At 39.6% G+C, this 18,670-nt stretch overlaps 1 protein-coding gene across 5 annotated transcripts in view; it reads left to right on the top strand.

Moving 5' to 3' along the window:
• The window catches only part of EVC (EvC ciliary complex subunit 1), a 50,458-nt gene that overhangs the window by 23,596 nt on the left and 8,192 nt on the right, over window positions 1-18,670 (top strand). For all 5 annotated transcript variants that reach the window (XR_014851932.1, XM_085059798.1, XM_085059797.1 and 2 more), the window contains exons 12-14: window positions 7,863-8,075; window positions 15,394-15,503; window positions 16,113-16,323. Coding sequence is in view for 4 of the 5 variants with exons in the window: in XM_085059798.1 (XP_084915924.1) it covers window positions 7,863-8,075; window positions 15,394-15,503; window positions 16,113-16,323 (534 nt within the window). In the remaining variant the exon portion in view is untranslated. The remainder of the gene's footprint in view (window positions 1-7,862; window positions 8,076-15,393; window positions 15,504-16,112; window positions 16,324-18,670) is intronic.

Genomic DNA, 18,670 nt, shown 5'->3' with positions numbered 1-18,670 from the left:
AAATATCTAGGTGCTTCATGCTTTTGCATTATCTTTAATTATTTTCTGTCTGTGCTGAAAAAATATGATAACATGGTCTATCTGGTGAAGCCCAAAACCATAGTCAGTAGTGACATTTAATTAGGCTGGAACTAATCACTTTCAGCTCAACAGGATCCTTGTCACGATTAATTATGACCAGATCAGGATGTAGTAGAAACTTGTGGTCCCTATCACATAAGGATAATAAACCCATACAGTTTTAATTAGCACTAGTCCACATGCACTTTTTCAAATTAAAAAAAAAACCCACTGCATTTAGAGCAAATATGGTTTTATGTAATAGTGCAAGCAGCAGACAATTTGAGAAAAAATTACTGCTTTTGGAAAAGGAAAGGTTTGCTTGGAAGGATATACCAGTGAATCAGAGTAGATGAATTGTGCAAAGCTATGAATATAAGAAAAGTCAACATTTTCTGATATTACTGTACTCAGTTCATCATCCATAGTTACTAACTTCTCCATCCCCGTCCTCAATTCACATGAAGTCTGGAGACTAAACAAGTTTTTTTATCTTGCACAGTTCCACCTCATTTGTAAAACTATATTGCTCTCCTTTATTGTGTACTCTGCTTTAGTAACACTAAGATCAGACTGAAAATCCTATTTCTTTCAACAGTTTAAGTTTTCTTTCAAAGGTAAGTTTTCTTTCCCACTAAAGAAAAATTGGTTTAGGTGAATTAAGTTTTTCTAGAATTGCCAGGCTGCCAGGAGAAGTGCACAAACTTGAACTCTGCCAATTCACCCAGCTCCAGGCCATTATATTCTATATTACAGCTGCTCTCCTATGACTAGACCCAAACAAACACTGCCAGACATGAAAAACTGCAAGTACTGTGATCCAAATGGCATCTGTTAAATAAGGGTCCACAAATCTTAATTTTCACTTTTTTGTCTGTAATAAAACATTTTTCCTGTGATGTTTAATATAATGAACAACGGCACTTTCTCCCCTTAACCCCAAATGCTGATACTACAAACTGTTTTAGGAGAGGAGGCTGCTTTTGGCTATACCTTGTGAGCTAGAAAGAAGAGATAATACAAATGAGCATAGCCCCACTGAAGGTAAATGGGGCTGTTCTGACTTCTACAGCTGAGGAAAGTGCAGTAGTCACACATTTTCCATTACCAGGGGCATAAAAGCAAAAGTAGACTTGCTGTTAAAGAAGGAGGTGCACCTCTCAAACACAGTGCCTTTGCTTCTCTCTCTGCTCCATCACACATTCAGAGCAGAAGTGCAGCTTGTAAAAGCAGAAGTCTTTCCCTGGGCAGCAGGGCTTGGCCTCTTCACTTAGTTGCTCCAGGTTTGTCATGGGGAGAAGCTGCTGCTACTGATGGGGAAGGCAAGGTAGCAGTGGGAAGATGGCAGGGATTTGAGATACTCTGCAGTGCAGTTGTATGACTGCAGCTCAAGTAGATTTAAGCAAGCAGATATTGACAAGCTGGATACCAGCAAGCCTCACATGGCAGTAGTCAGCTCTGTGCTACAAGAACAGTGTCCCTGCTGGGTTGGGACCTTAATCCTTTGTAGAACCAGCTAGTTTGGGCACTTCTGTAAACACTGCAGAGCTTGGTGTTGCCTTTCCAGAAGGTCTTTGCTCACTGAAGCTTAACTGATAAGTCATTTCCCTTGCAAATGACGAAGTTGACAGATGATCTCAATGAAAAAGGTGATATTAAAGTATAAGGAAGATACTTTAATATCACCTTTTTCATTGAGATGTGACTGAACAGGGAACCAGTGAATATTCTGGGGTCAGAAGAGAAGATGTCACTAACCTGTCAGTGCCACTTGCTTATGGGAGAAGATCCTTATCTTATTCTCATAGTGTTCTTCTAAGCCCTTATCAAATTACTATGCCGTTTTCATTTTTTCATTTTTCACCTTTTAAATAGATTGTGTGTTCATCAGGATAGATTTATCTAACCCTCTAGCACTAGGGAAGTCTGTACTGCTACAGTACATTGAAGAATTATCCAAATTGGTGAATAAATATGTAAAAATTCAATGATCTGGAAGCTGACTGTGTTTGCATAGAATAATTGAGTAGATTTGTTTTGTGTGCACATGAATAAATCAATTAAAATGATTTAACCAAGGTCAATGGAATCTGTTGATGCCTGAAGTGAATGAATGAGTTATATTTGGAGGATAGTGTAGGACTTTTCAGCCACACTAATGGATTAAAATAGTGTGCTGTAGGTGAATAGTCTGTGTCTAGACACAGGCTCCATAACTAATTTTTGAAATGTGTGTTGAAGAATGGAGGCGAATGATTTTGATTATCACAGTATATCATAACTGAAGGAAGAATTGTGCAGAGCTAATTCAATGGCTCAGTCTAATATTTTCATAAACAGGGTGTGCAGAGTTATCCTGTATACCAGGGATTTTGTGCTGTAGTAACAGTTTTGTATTGGCTTGGGTAACATTTCAGTTGTAAAGTTTTTACCTTAATTTTCTTTTACATGGCAGCAATGACACACCCTACCCCACTCCCTGCCCCAATATATCCTGTTCTATTTTGCTTAAACAGATGAATAGATTAATGGCTATCACAAGTCTGTCTCCAGTTTTCATATCAGATAGTCACTTACCTTTAATTTTTTTTTTAAATTTTTTTTGTGAACTACCTGGGTATTTCAGTAAGGAAAGGAGAAGTGAAGAGGTTGGGGGATAACAGTTCATTATTAAGAAAACAGATGTCCACAAATATTACACAAAGGACATCAAGTAACAGCTGGGAGCTACGTGGTATATAGTAAGATAGTTCTTTTTCCTCTGCCTTTATTTCAAAACCATAAAACCACAATTTGTTGTCATTTATAATTCCCCTTTGCTGATAGCATTTCACCAGAATGTTATTTTGTTTGACTTGACACAGGAATGAAACGCACAGGAGTTTAGACTGAAAGCTTTCAAGTCATGACTGTTATCAATGGGCAAGGCAGTAAACATTTTATGAATGGGTAGATACAAATGTGAGTTTGAGGAAAAGCATTTGATTTTTTCCTATGTTAATAAAAGGGTGAAAAAAATTTTTGACAAAATAAAAAGTTCAGATTCTCAGAGACTTACTCTTTCATTACTGTCCTTATGTACTTCTGTTAACATGAGGTATGGTTAGGCATGCTGGACTGCATTTTTGGGTAGCAAGAGCTAGCATCTTTTTAAGGGGAATCACTCAGTTTGTCTCAGGTGGAAGTCCCTATCAAGACACCTCCACCTCAAAGGCTCACTTTGAAATTTTAGCCTGTGACTTACCCCAAAAAGACAGCATCATCTGATAAATGAAATCTGTGAACTCCCAACATGCAAGCCCATTCTAATTCTGAGTTTGGGCACTGTTAGGTTTATTTTGGTCATTTCAGTCAAGGCTGATAGAAGATGCCTGAAAGGGGTAGCCTTCATTCTAAAGTTTTCTTCTAGCCTTACTGCATAAGAAAATGTATTTTACCACTATATGGGTTGACAATTTGTTAATAGTTAGATCTCATGAAGGACATAACCTGATCTACAAAGGTGCATTTCTAAAAAGGGAGTACCAAAAGAGAAGATTGAATAAATTGCCTCCTGAATAAATCAAAGACCAGTGAGGAGGCAAGGCTGAAATGTCAATAAACCTCCATTTTAAATGCATGGAAATCAAGCAGTGGGGCTTTTTTATTAACTTGTGCTAAGGATGACTTCAATGTCACTGTGTTTTATTGATGTTAGGATGCTTAAAAGCAAGTAGTGTTTCCATTTTCCACTTGGCATTCCAGAATTTTTCGCATGGAAGAGAGAAGTAAATGCAGTCAGCTTTTCCCAGTTTAGAGTGAGTGTATCTTCTGAGTGTATGTGAAGTATCTTCTAGAGGCCAGTGGTGTATGTGTCCAGTGCCCCAGAATTTGTGATGCATTTATGGGATGTATGATCTGAGTAGTGAATCTCTGTCTATGGTAACATATGGGTTGGGAGATGAATCTCTTACCTCCTAACCAAGTGTCCTAGCCACTGAGCTTCTGGAGGAACATGCAAGTGTTCCACAGCTTTGATCAGATACTTTAATTGCTTTAATAAAATGTTCTATCACAAGTTAACAAATAGCTGTGCAGTTGCCTCTTCAAGATAATATATACTTTTCAGTGGCTGGCATTTTACATTTATTTTATTTTACATTTTATGTATGTAAAATAAACTACAACAAGCCTTTCTAAATATATTTTCCTGCTTCACAATTTCACTATTTACTCATCTATATGTAGGAACCTTTTAATCATTTAGGTTTAAGGGGAAGCATTAATATTGTTCTTTGAGTGAAATCTGATAAGTTATGCATTTCCCCTGGTTTTTGACAAAATTATATATTTACTGCCTTGTTTAAAATTCAGATGCACTCAGCATTTTAATCTAAGCCCATTTTATTTCCATGTATACCCCATGGTATTTCTTTGTGCTTGATGTATTTCTCTGGGGATTTTTTTAAAAGCTTTGAGATTGACTGCCAGGTACTACAAACAGGTTCATTCAATACTGCAATCAGCTATTCTATTAATGGAATCAATTTGAATAAATTTCATTAAGTCAAGGCTCTAAAAACAAGAGATGGCGTATCAGGAAGCTTGTAAAAAAAATATTTGCAGAGGTTCTAGTCCAAAAATAAGATCCTGGAAGCAGTACTGATTTTCCTTTTATTCCTGTGGAAAATAACTTTTACAATAGATAGTGTGCCATCCCTGCTCACAGACAGACTTTATTGCCATTTGAAATCAAGTACATTCCTTAGAGTACAAACAGTTTCAAACTATTTTGTTAGCTTGAGTCGCTTGGGTAGAATTCAATCACATCTGCAATCTTTCCTAAACGTAGACTTAGTATTTTCCCTACCAAATTTTAAAAGGCCATTCCACCACATTTTTTCAAGTGGTGCGTTGAACAGCATGGCCACTGAGTTGTCCCTGTGGTATGGCCTCTGGGTACAGCATGCTGTCCTCACAGGTCTGGTATGCAAGGACTGCTTGGGCTCTGATGTCCATATGATTTGGCCCATCACATTAGTGAGGTGATGCAGGAAAGGAATTTTCTGGGAACAGGACCTAGTCACATTTTTCCTCAGTGAATATGTCCCCACTATCGTGGTGCCAAGGTGAGTATACAGCATCATTTGAAGGTGCAGGGGGTATGTGCAGAACAAAATGGCTTGGACAACAAGGAACAAAATACCATATTTTTGTTCTGTGCAAAGTATTTTCTAGTAAATAATAACACAGAGCTGTGAGCATGCCAGGGAAATGCTATCAGTTCTACAGCAAAATGTGTTCAAAAGGGATTTAGCTGCCATTGTTTAAGAATAGAATTCCTTAACACCCTCCCTGAGATCTTTTGATACTACACTAGAAATGCCACAGACTCCTCTAGACTGCTTTTGAGCTATTTCAGATCCAATATAAATTCTTATATCACTGAACACCCAGTGAAGGCAGGGGAATTAACTTGTCCTGAAAGGCTGGTAAAGCTGAGAGGAGAGATGGTTTACAGAGATAGAGCCATTTTTCTTTAAATGTTGTATGGGATATGTAGATTAGAAATACAGGGTCTTTGAGTTGGTGTTAAATCTGAGAATTTGAAGACTTGGATTTTAAAATAAGAGCAGAAGAGAAAATTCAGCCAAACCATTTGGCACTGCTTTTGCCAAGCTAAGCCAAGCCCACAACTACACAGATGATTAGGATGGTATAAATCCTGCATCTTCTTGTAACAGAAAGTTGTGACTGTAATAATTAAGGAGCAGGGGCAATAATCCTTCAGCACAGGATGCACCTGTGTAGCAAATGTTACCCTAATGATGCTGTCATGACCAGAGTGTGAGCAATCTCTAGAAATGGGAAAAGTACTACCAGGAATTAGGTATTAGGTTGGGTGTTTGACTACTGAATCTCATACTTATGCCCAGTATTCAGTTTCAGAAAGCTATATTCCAATCTGCAAGAGTTCAGAATACTCTGAGATTAAAGAAAGCCAGTGGCAGTTGGATTCTGAAAATCCTGCCTTTAAACAGTGAGAGGGTGGAAAGAGCTGAGACAGCTCATCTCAAAGGTGTAGTGAGCATGTTTTGTAGTGTTGTGCCTCAGTTTTATCCATAAGAAGAGGTTACTGCAGGGAGCTGTTAAGCTATTTATTGTTTGTGAAACAGCTAATTAATATGGTGATTAGCATCCTAGAGGGATCATAGGAGGAAAATAATAATTTAGTACTCAGGGCTCAGCTTGTATATTTTACAATAAATGAGAAATATAAAATGTTTTTAAGAAATCAATCAGTTCAGAGGATATTCATAAACCTAAACATGGAACAGATAAAGGTGCTATGGAAACAGTACATGCACCCCAAATTTATTGTTATGGGGGCACAGAACTACATTTCACATTCAACCTAAGTTCTGGTCTTTATTTCTGAGTTCTTGTCTTTGCAGTTTAACATCCCCATTTTTTGGGGAGTTATTTTTTATTATTATTATTTAGTGTTTTCTATTTTATGATTCAATATCTAGCAGTTGGAATGGGCTCTTACACAACAGTACATTTTAGCAGTTCATGTCCCCCCACCATAAAAAAGTCCACTAGAACTTTTCTTGTCTATGAATTGCAGACAAACATATTTGACAGCTAATAAATATCCCTGTGTTTCTATTGACAAGTTCTAGATTTTGATCATCTAAGAAATTATAATTAAACCTGTATTTAAAAGAAGGCAGCAGCTAGAAGACCTGACTTGGTCTTGTAACAGGAATCCTTAAAAAAGTTTTAAAAATATTACCAGTATTTTAAAGAAAAAGAAAGAAATAGTATTTTCAAGAGGGTTAACACTGGTTTGCAATGAAAGCAAGCCCAGCTAGCCAGTAAAGCCTTTTGGACTGGTAGGATCATGCAGAGCTCACACAAAAATAGCTCTTTATCCTGCAGGAATACTGCAGTGTCCATGTGACTTTCCTGTGTGTTTTTGTTCTCTTTTCAGCTGGGAAAGCTACCTGGCCCCACTCTGTCTCCTCAGGAATTATCTCAAATTGTACCAAGTTTTCCAACACAGCTCCTATCCCTACTGTGTATTTGACAGTGAAACTAGAACAGAGTTTTTAGATTGGATGCCATCTGACTAAATCACCCAAATGCTTCTTGGGAGTCAAACAGCTTCAGCAATTAAAAACTGCTTATATGGGACTAGTTTCATTAAAACCACCAGAAGATGTTTGTTTTCCTAGGCTTGAAATGATTCTGCATCAGGATGAATTGGAACAATTCTGTTCTTCAGGCACTGAAAAGTGTCATATTTTGAAGTACAAACTATTGACATGACTAATGTCACTTCTGTCTAGCTAAAAGCCATACTGTCCCTTTTAAGTCTTCCCTCTTTCTGCATTCATTTTATATCTCACCTGTGAAAATGTGCCCATGAGGTGTTGTGCTACACTGGATTGTTACCACAGCAGCTTTCAAAATAAGTGTTTTTGTAACACATCACCATAGCCAGTAAAACAGGATATTCTTTCCTGCTGCAGTGGCATGTGAGCAACAATTAGGGGTCAGCAACAATTAGGGCTCTTGCCACTGTTAGATTTTAAATGCCTTGTGTAGCTTGAACCAAACCATTTGAGTTGTTCCATATACAAAACGTGGTCTTTTGACCTCAAGCCTTAGTGACATTGGATTTTAGCTCTAGGAGTTGGTCACCAGCCCAGTGTATTTCTATAGTTCTTTCACTGGCTTCATGGAATATGCAGTGAAACAGCCTCGAAGGGTTGGGGGTTCACTTTGTCATCTTTCTCTCTCTGTCCCTCTGTTAGGAGCTGTACTCCAAAGCTTCCCATGCTTTAGCAGAGTTGGTGACAGAGCTGTTTCTTCAGACCCTGCCAGGGGTCACTGGTCTCTCAGTAAGAGAATGTGAGCTTCTGAAAGAGGAGTGGCACGAGAATTTGGTCCCTCAGCTGGAGAAATGGGAGACTCACCACCAGAGACGCTGGAAGCTTTTCCAGGAGCAGCTATTGCAAGAAAAAGAAGTAAGATCCATGTTATGTTTTGGGACCTCAGGGTCATGAAAATGGGATATGGAAAAAAATTATCAAGATACTTGCCTGTGGGGAATGTTTTGTGTGTAAATATATAGCCTGGTACAGGCACAGCTTCAGGCTCAGGAGGGGCAGTTTTACCTGCAGCATGGGGTGAATGTGTATGCTGTGCACACAGCCTTGCATAGGTTCAGAGAGTAATTACTGAACATCTGTCCACAGTGTTTGACAGCTTTGTCAGCACATAAACACTTTTTGGCAAGGCTGCTGTCTGATGTCCTCAACTCTTGAGCTTCTGCAGAAACAGTTCAAAAAAACCTTCACCAGGTCTCTTTGGAGAGGGTGCATGTGAAAACAGTTTGCAAGCATGGAAGCCTTGCAGTGATAAATACTTCATGCTAATTTTTATGTATTAATACTGTAATAATTGGAAACATATGATACATAGTTTATATAAGCTTACTCTTTACTCTGAGAGGGTGAAGAAAACACATCCAGCTTTCCTGCTCTGTTTGTGCTCCCCATAGGGGGCATTGACACCAGAGGGGAAAAGCAACGAGAGTAAATGCAGAGGCAGGTGTCTTTAGCATCAGGCTGGGACTCCAATATACCTTCACTTTATTCATGCAGTGCTATGTCACTGTTAACACTGCTTCTGACACAGCTTAGTCAAGGAAAGACTTTCTCCTTTCCTAAATATTAAGTGTGTGCTGCAATGTATTGAATAATTGGAGCTTCTTAAATAAAAGGTTGGCAGATTTCTTTATCACTGGCAGAATCATATTTTCCCTTGCTCTCATTCTCCAAAGTGCCTAGACAATCCAGGACATTGTTAATGAGGTACTGAGCAAGTCCCTAATTATTACAGACCGTGTTAAGGTATTCAACTTTTTCACCCACTTGTATTTAGGATTCTGCCATAAAACACTGATTCAGGAAACTGTGGGCTTCCTACTAAATCTGGTAGAGTTGTTTGTTAACCATTTAAACCATTGAGTTTAAAACACCCTTGGAAATACAAAAGTAAAATTATTCATTGGAGATTCTTAAACATTTCCTTTTTTCTTTCAGTATTTTCCTTACTCTGGAGTTATGCAATATGCACTTCACTGATCTTTTTCTATTTTTTTTATTGTAACTCACCTGTTTTGAAAAGCAATTCTGTTTTTCTGTTTTGGAGTCACAGGGCTATTTAGCAAAATAAACTAAATTGTGTTTGAAACCAACCACTGATGCCAGTGGGTCTGCTCACATGCTTAGTTAACTGTGGGCATTTGTATTTTCTGGGGCTGCTGACTGGCATTTATTGTTTGATTTTGGCATACCTGTACCTTCGGTGATTATTGAAACTATGTGTGACCTCAATTTTTTGTATTACTATTTTGTCCCTTTTTATCAAGGATTAGATTAGATAGAATACCTGACTTGTCAAGTTGAAACCTTGCTGTTCATTTTCACATGATTAAGGGCTCACAAATTGCCTGGCCTTGTATGTGCATGGCCTGAGCAGCCTGATCTCATAGGTGAGCTGTAATTGCACAGAGCCCTGAGCACTATGGTGGGATTCACTGTCAAAGAAAACCACAGAGAAGCAGAAGGTTTCGGCGTGCACCTTATGATTAGTGTCATCAGTCAGAGTGCATGTTAGGGCACCTCTGCTGTGGCCCTTCCACTGTCCCATCAAACCTCAGCCATTGCTCAGGGCTGGACAAGATGAGTTCAACAAATGTGAGACTCACCACAGAGGGGGAGATCTCAAGCCTGACATCTTATTCAAAAAATGCTGTTTGTACATTCTTCTGTTGCTGTCACTGGGCTCACTGTTGAGTGGAGAAACCACACCCTGGGACTTTTTCTCAAAGGATTTAAAGGCTTAGTTCATCTCCAGCACTCAGCTGCTAGATAATAGCTCTTTGGGCAGCACTGTGTGATGGATTCATTGTAGGTGAATTCAGGTGTTCTGGTCATGCCCAAGCATAGGTTATTTAAATTAGAAAATTGCCTTTCCATCACTTTCGATGTACCCCAGCAGTCATAATGTAAAGCAGATGACTTCCTAGTTTAAAAAAAAAAAAAAAAGAAATAATAAAGGGTTTGCTGACATCATTAACAGTAATTACTGAGGTATAGAACTATAGATTAATTAACTTAGCAATGACAGAGCTCTCCCATTGGTCTCTGACTCACCAGCACTGCAGTTGGGCTTTATTCAATATAAAAATTCCCTGAGTGGCAGACAGAGCTGTCCTAAGGACAAGTGATTTTGCAGGATAAATTCCAAGAACAGATAAGAGTTTCTCTGAGTGAGAAATTCATCTTGTGATTCCTCAAGACAATATTTTGTGCAGGAGCCTAAGTACCTTTTTTAACTTAATGCATGTGGCTTTTCAGAAAGAATTTGAACTAAACTGGAAAAAAATCTGCTTAATCTCCAAAGAGAGCATGCAGGCAGATAGCTATTCCACCAAAACTAGGCTGGCAAATTTTCTGAGTCTGAAAAGCATCACAACCCATTATGTTATGTTCAAATGCAAAGTGCATGTCTTGTCCCTTTCCTGCTATAAACACAGCAGCATGAACATTTAAGCAATAAGCTGACATTTGTGTCCTACAAAAAGGAGTACTTGGTTTCCACTGTAAGAAGAAGAGATATTGGACACTTGTGACATATGATTATGTCATTTGGGAGATCCCATACATATTAGAGTGCTGCCTATGACAAAATACAAAAATAAACGGTCATATTGACAAGCTTTTTAATTTATCAGGCATTTTGCAGCAGGAGATAGTCTTTGCCTCTTGATAAATGTGCTGTGCTGAGTTACACAGTCACCTGCTTTACAGGCTTGGGAAATCTTAACCCCAGAAGAGTTTTCACCAGGGTATTTATGTGTGCTTTTCAAGGTGGCTCTAAAAGGCATTTTTCCCTTTTGCTTGAACCACGTTTTTTTTAGATGATCTTTGCTAGCATTTATACATGTCTGGAATATAATGTCTTTTAGGGCAAAAGAATCATTTTTACAACTGAAAAGAATCATTTCATATATGACTTTGCCTAACTTACATGCTTGAGGATATGAGTGAGGCAAATGGGAATAAATGACTAATGAAAATAAGTTTTGAGCATTTTCCCACATAGTCCCTAACTCATGATTTCTGTAGAGAGTGGTTTCAGAGAGCAGCCTCCTGCACCAGGCTGAGGGACTCTCTTGACAGTCAGTGTGCATCACACCCCATCTACAGGCTGTGATGGAGAAATCACTTTCCTTCCATTCCCTGAATAATCTGTGCTAAAGATGTCAAAACAGAAATGAGAGGCATATTCCTCACCTTTATTGCCAGAGAGTAATGCTTAACTGTAGCAGTGCTTCAGAAAATCTTGTAATGGACTTGTGAGCAGGAATCAAAATGCTTGGAAGCTTGGAGAATAAAAATGGGATGAGATTTCCATCCATTCCCATATCATTGCTTGACACCCAAAAAGCTGAACTGGCATCTGCTCACTAGTTTTGACATGGTGTGCATTTTATCACTTTCTCTGGTTTATTTTTTCAATTTGAGTAACACTTCAAGAAGGCAGACATTCCTTAGATCTTTACTCCCCCTTTTACCATACTTTTGTCTCTGGTTTTACTGGTTGGATGCAGAAATCAGGGAGCTTGAGCTCCATTCCAGCCACTAAGTTTGTGCAGCATTTTGAGTTTCTGCCCTCCATAAAACCTGTCTCTGAGCAAAGTAAGGCTATTCCCAGGAACAGGAAAGCTTGGAAAGGTGCCTGGTGACTTGACCCAACACAGGAATATTGGTGCAGGCACAAAGCCTGACCTTGCCACCTGGCCTGAAGAAGTAGTTGTCTGTGTTTTGCTGGTTCTCAGCCACATGGCAGCAGCCTCAACATTCCCAGAGAATCTTTGCTGTCGCACTTCTGCCTCTCTTTGTTGGGTCTTCACATATTTTGGAGGTGGAAAATACCCAGCTCTGCCAACCCATCCCAGTGAGCTGCCTAAGTGTTGATTCCAATAAAATATATAATATTCTGTTTATTCCAGCTGATCCTTTCCGTCTTGATCATCTTCCTAATGGCCTTTTTGAGACAAAATACCAGTTTTGTATTTGGTCTAATGCTCAATCTTCCTTATTTATCATCTCATCATAAATGTGTAATACTTCTCCTCCTTTCCTCTTGTTCTCTACTACTTACACTACTGAGGTACTTTTACTGTTCAAATTAATAAATGTGTGCTGGAGAAATTTCTGCTGTATTCTCAGTTTCCCACTGCTCTCAGGAAGGTGCGGAGACATTTTATATTATAAATTCTGCATACAGATTACCCCAAATGCACTCTTAATGGAAAAGGTGACTCACTCTTTTCCTTTAGAAGAAACTCTTCACTACTACAGAACTAGGCTATTTCTTTATAAACAGAAGTAAAGAACAGCTACAAGCCCTGTCATCATTATCATTCTGAGTGTCTTTTTGGATAGGATATACTGATAGCAAGTGAGGTGCTGTATTTTGGGTTCTTGGCTGCAATATTATATCATTTACCATTCCAGTTATAATTCAGATATCGTCTCCTGTTTTCTGTCTCTTGGTGATATATACCCTCATGCTGTTTGAAATGCCCTTCAAGAGCAGCTTCTCAGTGAATAATCAGGTCTTCAAAAATGATGGAAACCCACATCTCAGCCACATCCAGTCTCCCACTGGAAATAAAAAGACTTCTGGAAAGTAAAAGGTTATTTTCAGACTTTCTTTTAACTGCTGAAAGAGACAATAAAGTGCACAATGTGATGGATCTACAAGGCTTGTGCAGAGAGGTGTGAAACACTAGAAGCCATATCCACAGAGCTGCTAAAGGGAAATGCTGATACAATTATTACTTCAAGCAAGTCTTTGCCATCTGTCATGATGACACCTGGAGACCTGATACACCTTAATTTGATGCTTGCAGCATGCAGTCAGAGAAGACATTGTGCTCAGCTGTGCTCTGTGATCATCAGACTCACCTAGACTCAAATCAGCTGAGATCTGGCTACACAGGTACATCTGAGGCTCTTGCTGAGAACAGCCCAGTGGGTCTCCAGAGCCATGCAGATATTTGGGCTGTGCTTCTCATGCTCAGCTGCAATCTTCCCATCTGTCACTTGTTGACTGCCTGCCCATCCTTGTCAGGCATCCTGCTCTGGAACATGTGTTTTGGTAAGGTTTTCTACATGGCAGAGGTCAGTTAGATGTGTCAGTGTGTGTATGACAGAGAAGGCGCTGGCCATGAAAGAAATACATTTTTATTTTGAAGCCAAAGATGCTGAGGTTTCTGATGTTCTGCACTTTTGGGGGAGTTCATGCTGTGCTCACAGAGAAAGCCTCTCTCCTGCACAGATCACTGCTTCCCAAGGAAAAGACTCATAGGCAGCAGGAAGGCCCAGTACCACTCCTAATTTCTAACACTAACAATTGTGCAATTATACACTTGTGCTGGTTTTAGCACCAGGTGGAAATTAAACTCCAAATGAGCCACTCCCCTTGCCCTGCCCACTCTAGTAAGGGAGTGACAAAAGCAGAGACTGTGGGTTGAGATAACAATTTACTGAAAGCAGAAAGCCATGGAATAAGAAATGCACAATAACAGCAGCAATATTAATGCAAAGATATATGAAAATAGAAAGTGTTTTACCCAGAAAAAGGGTGTTCACCACTGGGAAGAAACAAACAGATGGTGGTTGCTCCTTGTAGGTGGTGCCTACTTGGCTTCCCCAGACAGAGGTCATATGGTGACCATTCCCACCCACTGCACATGTGGCCATTGGGAGCAAAGGCAGGATGGCATGGGAACTCCCATGGCTAACATCTCCCATCCACCCACGTCAGCCTAAAACAACAGAACCCAGTGACAAATAAGTCCTCCAAGTCAGGCTGCACCACTGCTCTGCTGGGCTGTGCCTGTGCCACTGCTTCCCCCACCCCACTGCACTGGAGGTGGTCCTGCAGGTCACTGCCACTCTTCCAACCATTCTGCCACCTCCTTTCAGCTCAGCTGTTGTCAGCAGGGCTCCCCTCAGCTGGAATAATGGGGTTTGACCCGACCAGTCCTTTCCCTGTGGCAGTCTCTGCACCTGTGCTGCCAGTTCAGCACTCCTGCTGATGAGCTTTGCTGTCGCTGTCCTTTCAGCACCGCATCCTGTAGTGTTGTGAAGAAAACAGGAGGGGGAACAGGGATGCCAGCAGGGCCAGGATCTGCAGGGGCTGATGCTGACACCTTCTGCTGGAGAGAGGGAGGCAAAAGGGTGCCCAGTTCTGAGGGGTGCACTCTTCTTCACCCCAAAACCACTGCCACAGGTGTGATGTGGGTGGTATAGAATAACAACTTGGATGTGCCCACACCATAGTGAGCTTCACCCTCTCCTTCAGCCAGGACAACATCTAATCCTTTGTTGGACATACTGATCAAGTGACACCTACCTGTCAGCCATAACAAAAAATTTAGTCACTCGTGTTCTGAATGAGGCTGGGGCACAAAGTGAAACTGTCAGACACCCTGGGTATTATATTGAATTTAGGGCTCTGGATACATCAACAGGTTTTGTTCTTTTGTTCAGCTGTCAGTAGCCTAAAATACACTCTTCATCTTACAGTAAGAGTTTGGGCCTTGCAACCATTTCAGCTTATGACTTACTATTCCTTAAATTCTGGCAATGCACTAAAAAAAATCTTCAGTCCATATCTCCGGAAGTTTACAGTCTAATGGCAAATCCATCAAAGCTCATTCAAAAATTAAATTCTTTGATCTAAATGTCACCCTGAAGGAGCTGTAAACTTGCAGTCCATATACCTACCTAATCATGTAACCTCCATTTCCAACTATTAGCACTGTGTACTATGACAAAAGTCTGATGGAAGATGATATCTTTATTTCGTTCAGTGAAAATAAAAACTACATTCTCTACCAGTGAAAAGAAAAACAAAACAAATAAAAAGCCTACTGCAACCTGCTGATACGGGTCGATGCAGTATTTTGTGCCATATTGTTATTTTTCTCTTGTTCCTCTGTTGCTGAAATCAAAAAATCTGTAGGAGACACAGCTCAGGGCTGATCCAACCGGTGCAAAGCCTTTTTTTTCAGTGAGTTTTGTTTAGGATTTTGATAGTTGAAAAAAACATTCCTAAGTAGAATAATTTTAATTCAGCATGAGTTTGTTTTTGAAAGCAAGGGATGATTTTTTTAGCAAAATAAACCTTTATTTCTTAATGTGGTGACTGACTGAAATCAGAGTATCTTATATTTGTAATTCTTTTCCCTTCATCTAGCTCTGGATAACGGAATATGCTCTGTCTGCTGTGATGCAAAAGCACCTATCTGAGAAACAAGAGAAGATAATTCAAGGTGTTGTAAACAGACTTGGATGCCTCAGTGATGAGTAAGCACACTTTCATCAGTGAGCAGTGGGGTAAAACTTCACCATTGCATGCACAGATAAAAACTTGTGTGCATTACATTGTGGAAAGCAGTGTTGAGGGATTATTAGCACCTTCAAACAGAGAGGCAATTGCTCTAGTTTTTTGTCTGAGAATCAAAAGCAAATTAAAAAAAAATAGACACGGCATGACTCCTGGAAAGTAGAAAAAATAGTCTTATGTGATTTGTCACTGGTGTGCCTTGTGAGCATCTGCTGTGTTAGCGAGTGGTTTCTAGCCTTGAACCAGCTCTCCCTGCACTCCCTGTGTCGCACTGGAGTTGCATTTTGTGCAAGATAAAATGTTCACTCCAGCAACATGTAGATGGTTATTTAACTATTTTATTTTTGTTTTCATTTTAATGTAACTTCAGCGTGACAGAACTAGAAGTGTAACAGAGCAACACCCATTCTTTACACCTGAGCAGCTTTCCAAGGCATGCTCTGTACGAAAAGACATTGCACAGAGTGAAGAATAACAACTGACACCTTTAAACAATGAGTTTGCTGAACACAGGTGTGCCAAACCAGCAAGCAGCTTCACTGATGGATTTTTAATGGTCCTCTTTACAGGTCTGTTAACTATATCTTGCAAAACCACCGACTTCTGCTGTGCTCAGTACTCAGAAGGCTGACCTTCCGACGAGTTGGAATGGCAGCCCTGGCGCGCATGAGACTGTCCAGAAAGAGGAGCTTGCTTCAGGAGCTGAGAGAGCAGCACACCCTGCAGAAAGGATCCTCCCTGTGCCAGGATGAGGACCAGTGGCAGTTAGAGAAGGCAGTGGTAGGTACAGAGTCCAGGTGGGTTGTCTCCAGATGTCTCATATGCTGGGGTGTTTAGCGTTAGAAATAGCCATGCAAGATCTAAACTACAACCAAAAAAACAAAAAGTTCAAGCTCCAAGTAGAATGAAAAATCTTCTCTGTCGAAAATGTGCCCATTGGTGGCATAGGAGGTCTCTGAGTATGCCTGTTGTAGTTTGGGCAGACATTTTAAATTCCATGATACTTTATCTAGTGTATAGCTGTCTGTGGTATGTGTTATCTTAGCAAGCTTATTTAGCAATTTATTTGTATGAAAATACTGAGGCAAGAAGGCAAGAATGCCTACATGTGTTAAGGACTTCTGCCAAGCTACTGCTTCAGGCTAAGAGAAACTCCTACTAATTCTGCTAGGGATCATAATATGCACTTAATGTACACATATATATATGCACATATTATTCCCATATTCCCATAATATTTCCATATATCATATATAGTATGCACATAATATTCTCATAGGTCACTTTCATATCTGTTTGTAACTGGTTTTTAGTGTTGATCTATCGCTGGTTATTTAATTACCTATGTTGGATATGTACATAGAGCAACACCACATTTCATATTTCAACTTCAGACAACCCTCCCAGCAGGAGTCAGTGATAGCCCTGCCCAACCCACTGCTGCTGCACATATGGGTTGAACCCATCAAACACTTTGCAGCTTTGTGCTCCATGCTGCTGCTTGGTAATTAGCTGAGAGATAAAATTTTTTATCCCTCTAATTTTGATTTGCATAATACAAGCCCTCAATCTGCACATGGAGGAGGAATAGGGAAAATCTCTGTCCTGCCATTTTCAGATTTGAAAAATGTCAACTGAAGCAGTTGCTGTTAAGTTTGAAAATCTTAAAAACTCATTAACCTTCAGAAGAAATAAAATATAAAATAACAAAATACAAATGCATATCACTGCATTCCTCTTTCTTTCCACTACTCCCTCTCACTTAGCTCACGTGGAGACATTAATTGATGCAATCACTGTGTTCCCCAATGAAAATGAAATTTCCCCACGTATTAGTGTTCCTTTGGCCTCTCTCCTTTACAGCCTCTTTCCAAGTCCAGCTGAAACCCATCTCACAAGGAAATGCCTAAAAACACACAAATAAGACCCTTCCTGCTGGAAAAGTAGGGCAGAGGTGTGGAATTGTGAAAAGTCAGGAGAGAAGAAACGTGCTACAAACAACCTCCAAAACTAGAACCAATCTATAAGGAGTTAAGGAAAATGTTAATTTAAAGACAGTCAGCCAGATTTTTAGACGTACTGCATTGTGTTACCTAAGCTTAAGTTTTGCTTGGGCCAGTTTAATACTGGTGAAGAATGTTATGTCTATCTATTGATTTCATATAGAATGTTAAAAGACTGTAATGAATCCTAGCTTGGGCATAATTATGTGACATTGGGTCTCTAAAAGAAAAGAGAAATGGTTAAATGATATTCAAACTGTCTAAAAAAACCTCAAAAACATGTGTCTGAGCTATAAATGTAAGCATGTCAGAACAACCCAGCATTAATAGGAATATAAGTATATTTACAGATTAATGTGGACTAACCCGATTCTTTTTCTAGTTGCATTTTGTATTTCCAAGAAGGCATCTTATAGGCACTGTCAAATCCCCCAAAATAATTTAATGTTATTTAGCCTTAACTGAGTGTATAAATTTAAGGACATCAGCAACACAATAGAAGGCCATCTATGGCAGACTAGTACCCTTAAAGATGACAGAACAGGCCATGCTGGAGAGCTGATACTACTGTTTACTAAAGAGAGTTTAGAATTTCAAATTGAATTTAAAGTGAATTTTAAAAGAAGCAGAGAAAATGGAGGCAAGGATGATCCAAAGACCTCAAAGGATTTGAACTCTTTAGCCTAAAAAACAAGTGTCTTCTGGAATATCGTAGGTTTTAAAACTAGTATCAAATATCTGAATAGAGAACAATTTTTCATATGTTTCTAATGAAAGAGAGCACCTAGCAAAGTTACCAGGTGGCAGGTTCAAAATTAAGAAATGTGTGGATGAGCTTTAGAACTCACCACCAGAGGATGTTGTGCACATGGCTTTCAAGGGTTTTTACATACATTCATGACCTGTCCCAAGGGCCACTGGTGCTCCCAAGGGTTTTGGTGCAAATATACTAAATTTTTCTCAGGTAGACCACACAAACTGTATGAGTATTCCTGGTGCATAACCATACCTGCCTTGCTGCTGCGCAGTTTTTCAAGGCATCCACAATTATCCCTTACTGGACTCAGGATATTTCACATGCATGTGAATACATCACTTGGAAATGACTGATGGGACAGGATACA

Source organism: Lichenostomus cassidix, chromosome 4 (assembly GCF_008360975.1).
Source record: "Lichenostomus cassidix isolate B80296 chromosome 4, HeHo_3.0, whole genome shotgun sequence".
Classification (NCBI taxonomy): domain Eukaryota; kingdom Metazoa; phylum Chordata; class Aves; order Passeriformes; family Meliphagidae; genus Lichenostomus; species Lichenostomus cassidix.
Note: the sequence above shows the minus strand (reverse complement) of the source record. Positions and strands in the feature narration are given on the sequence as shown.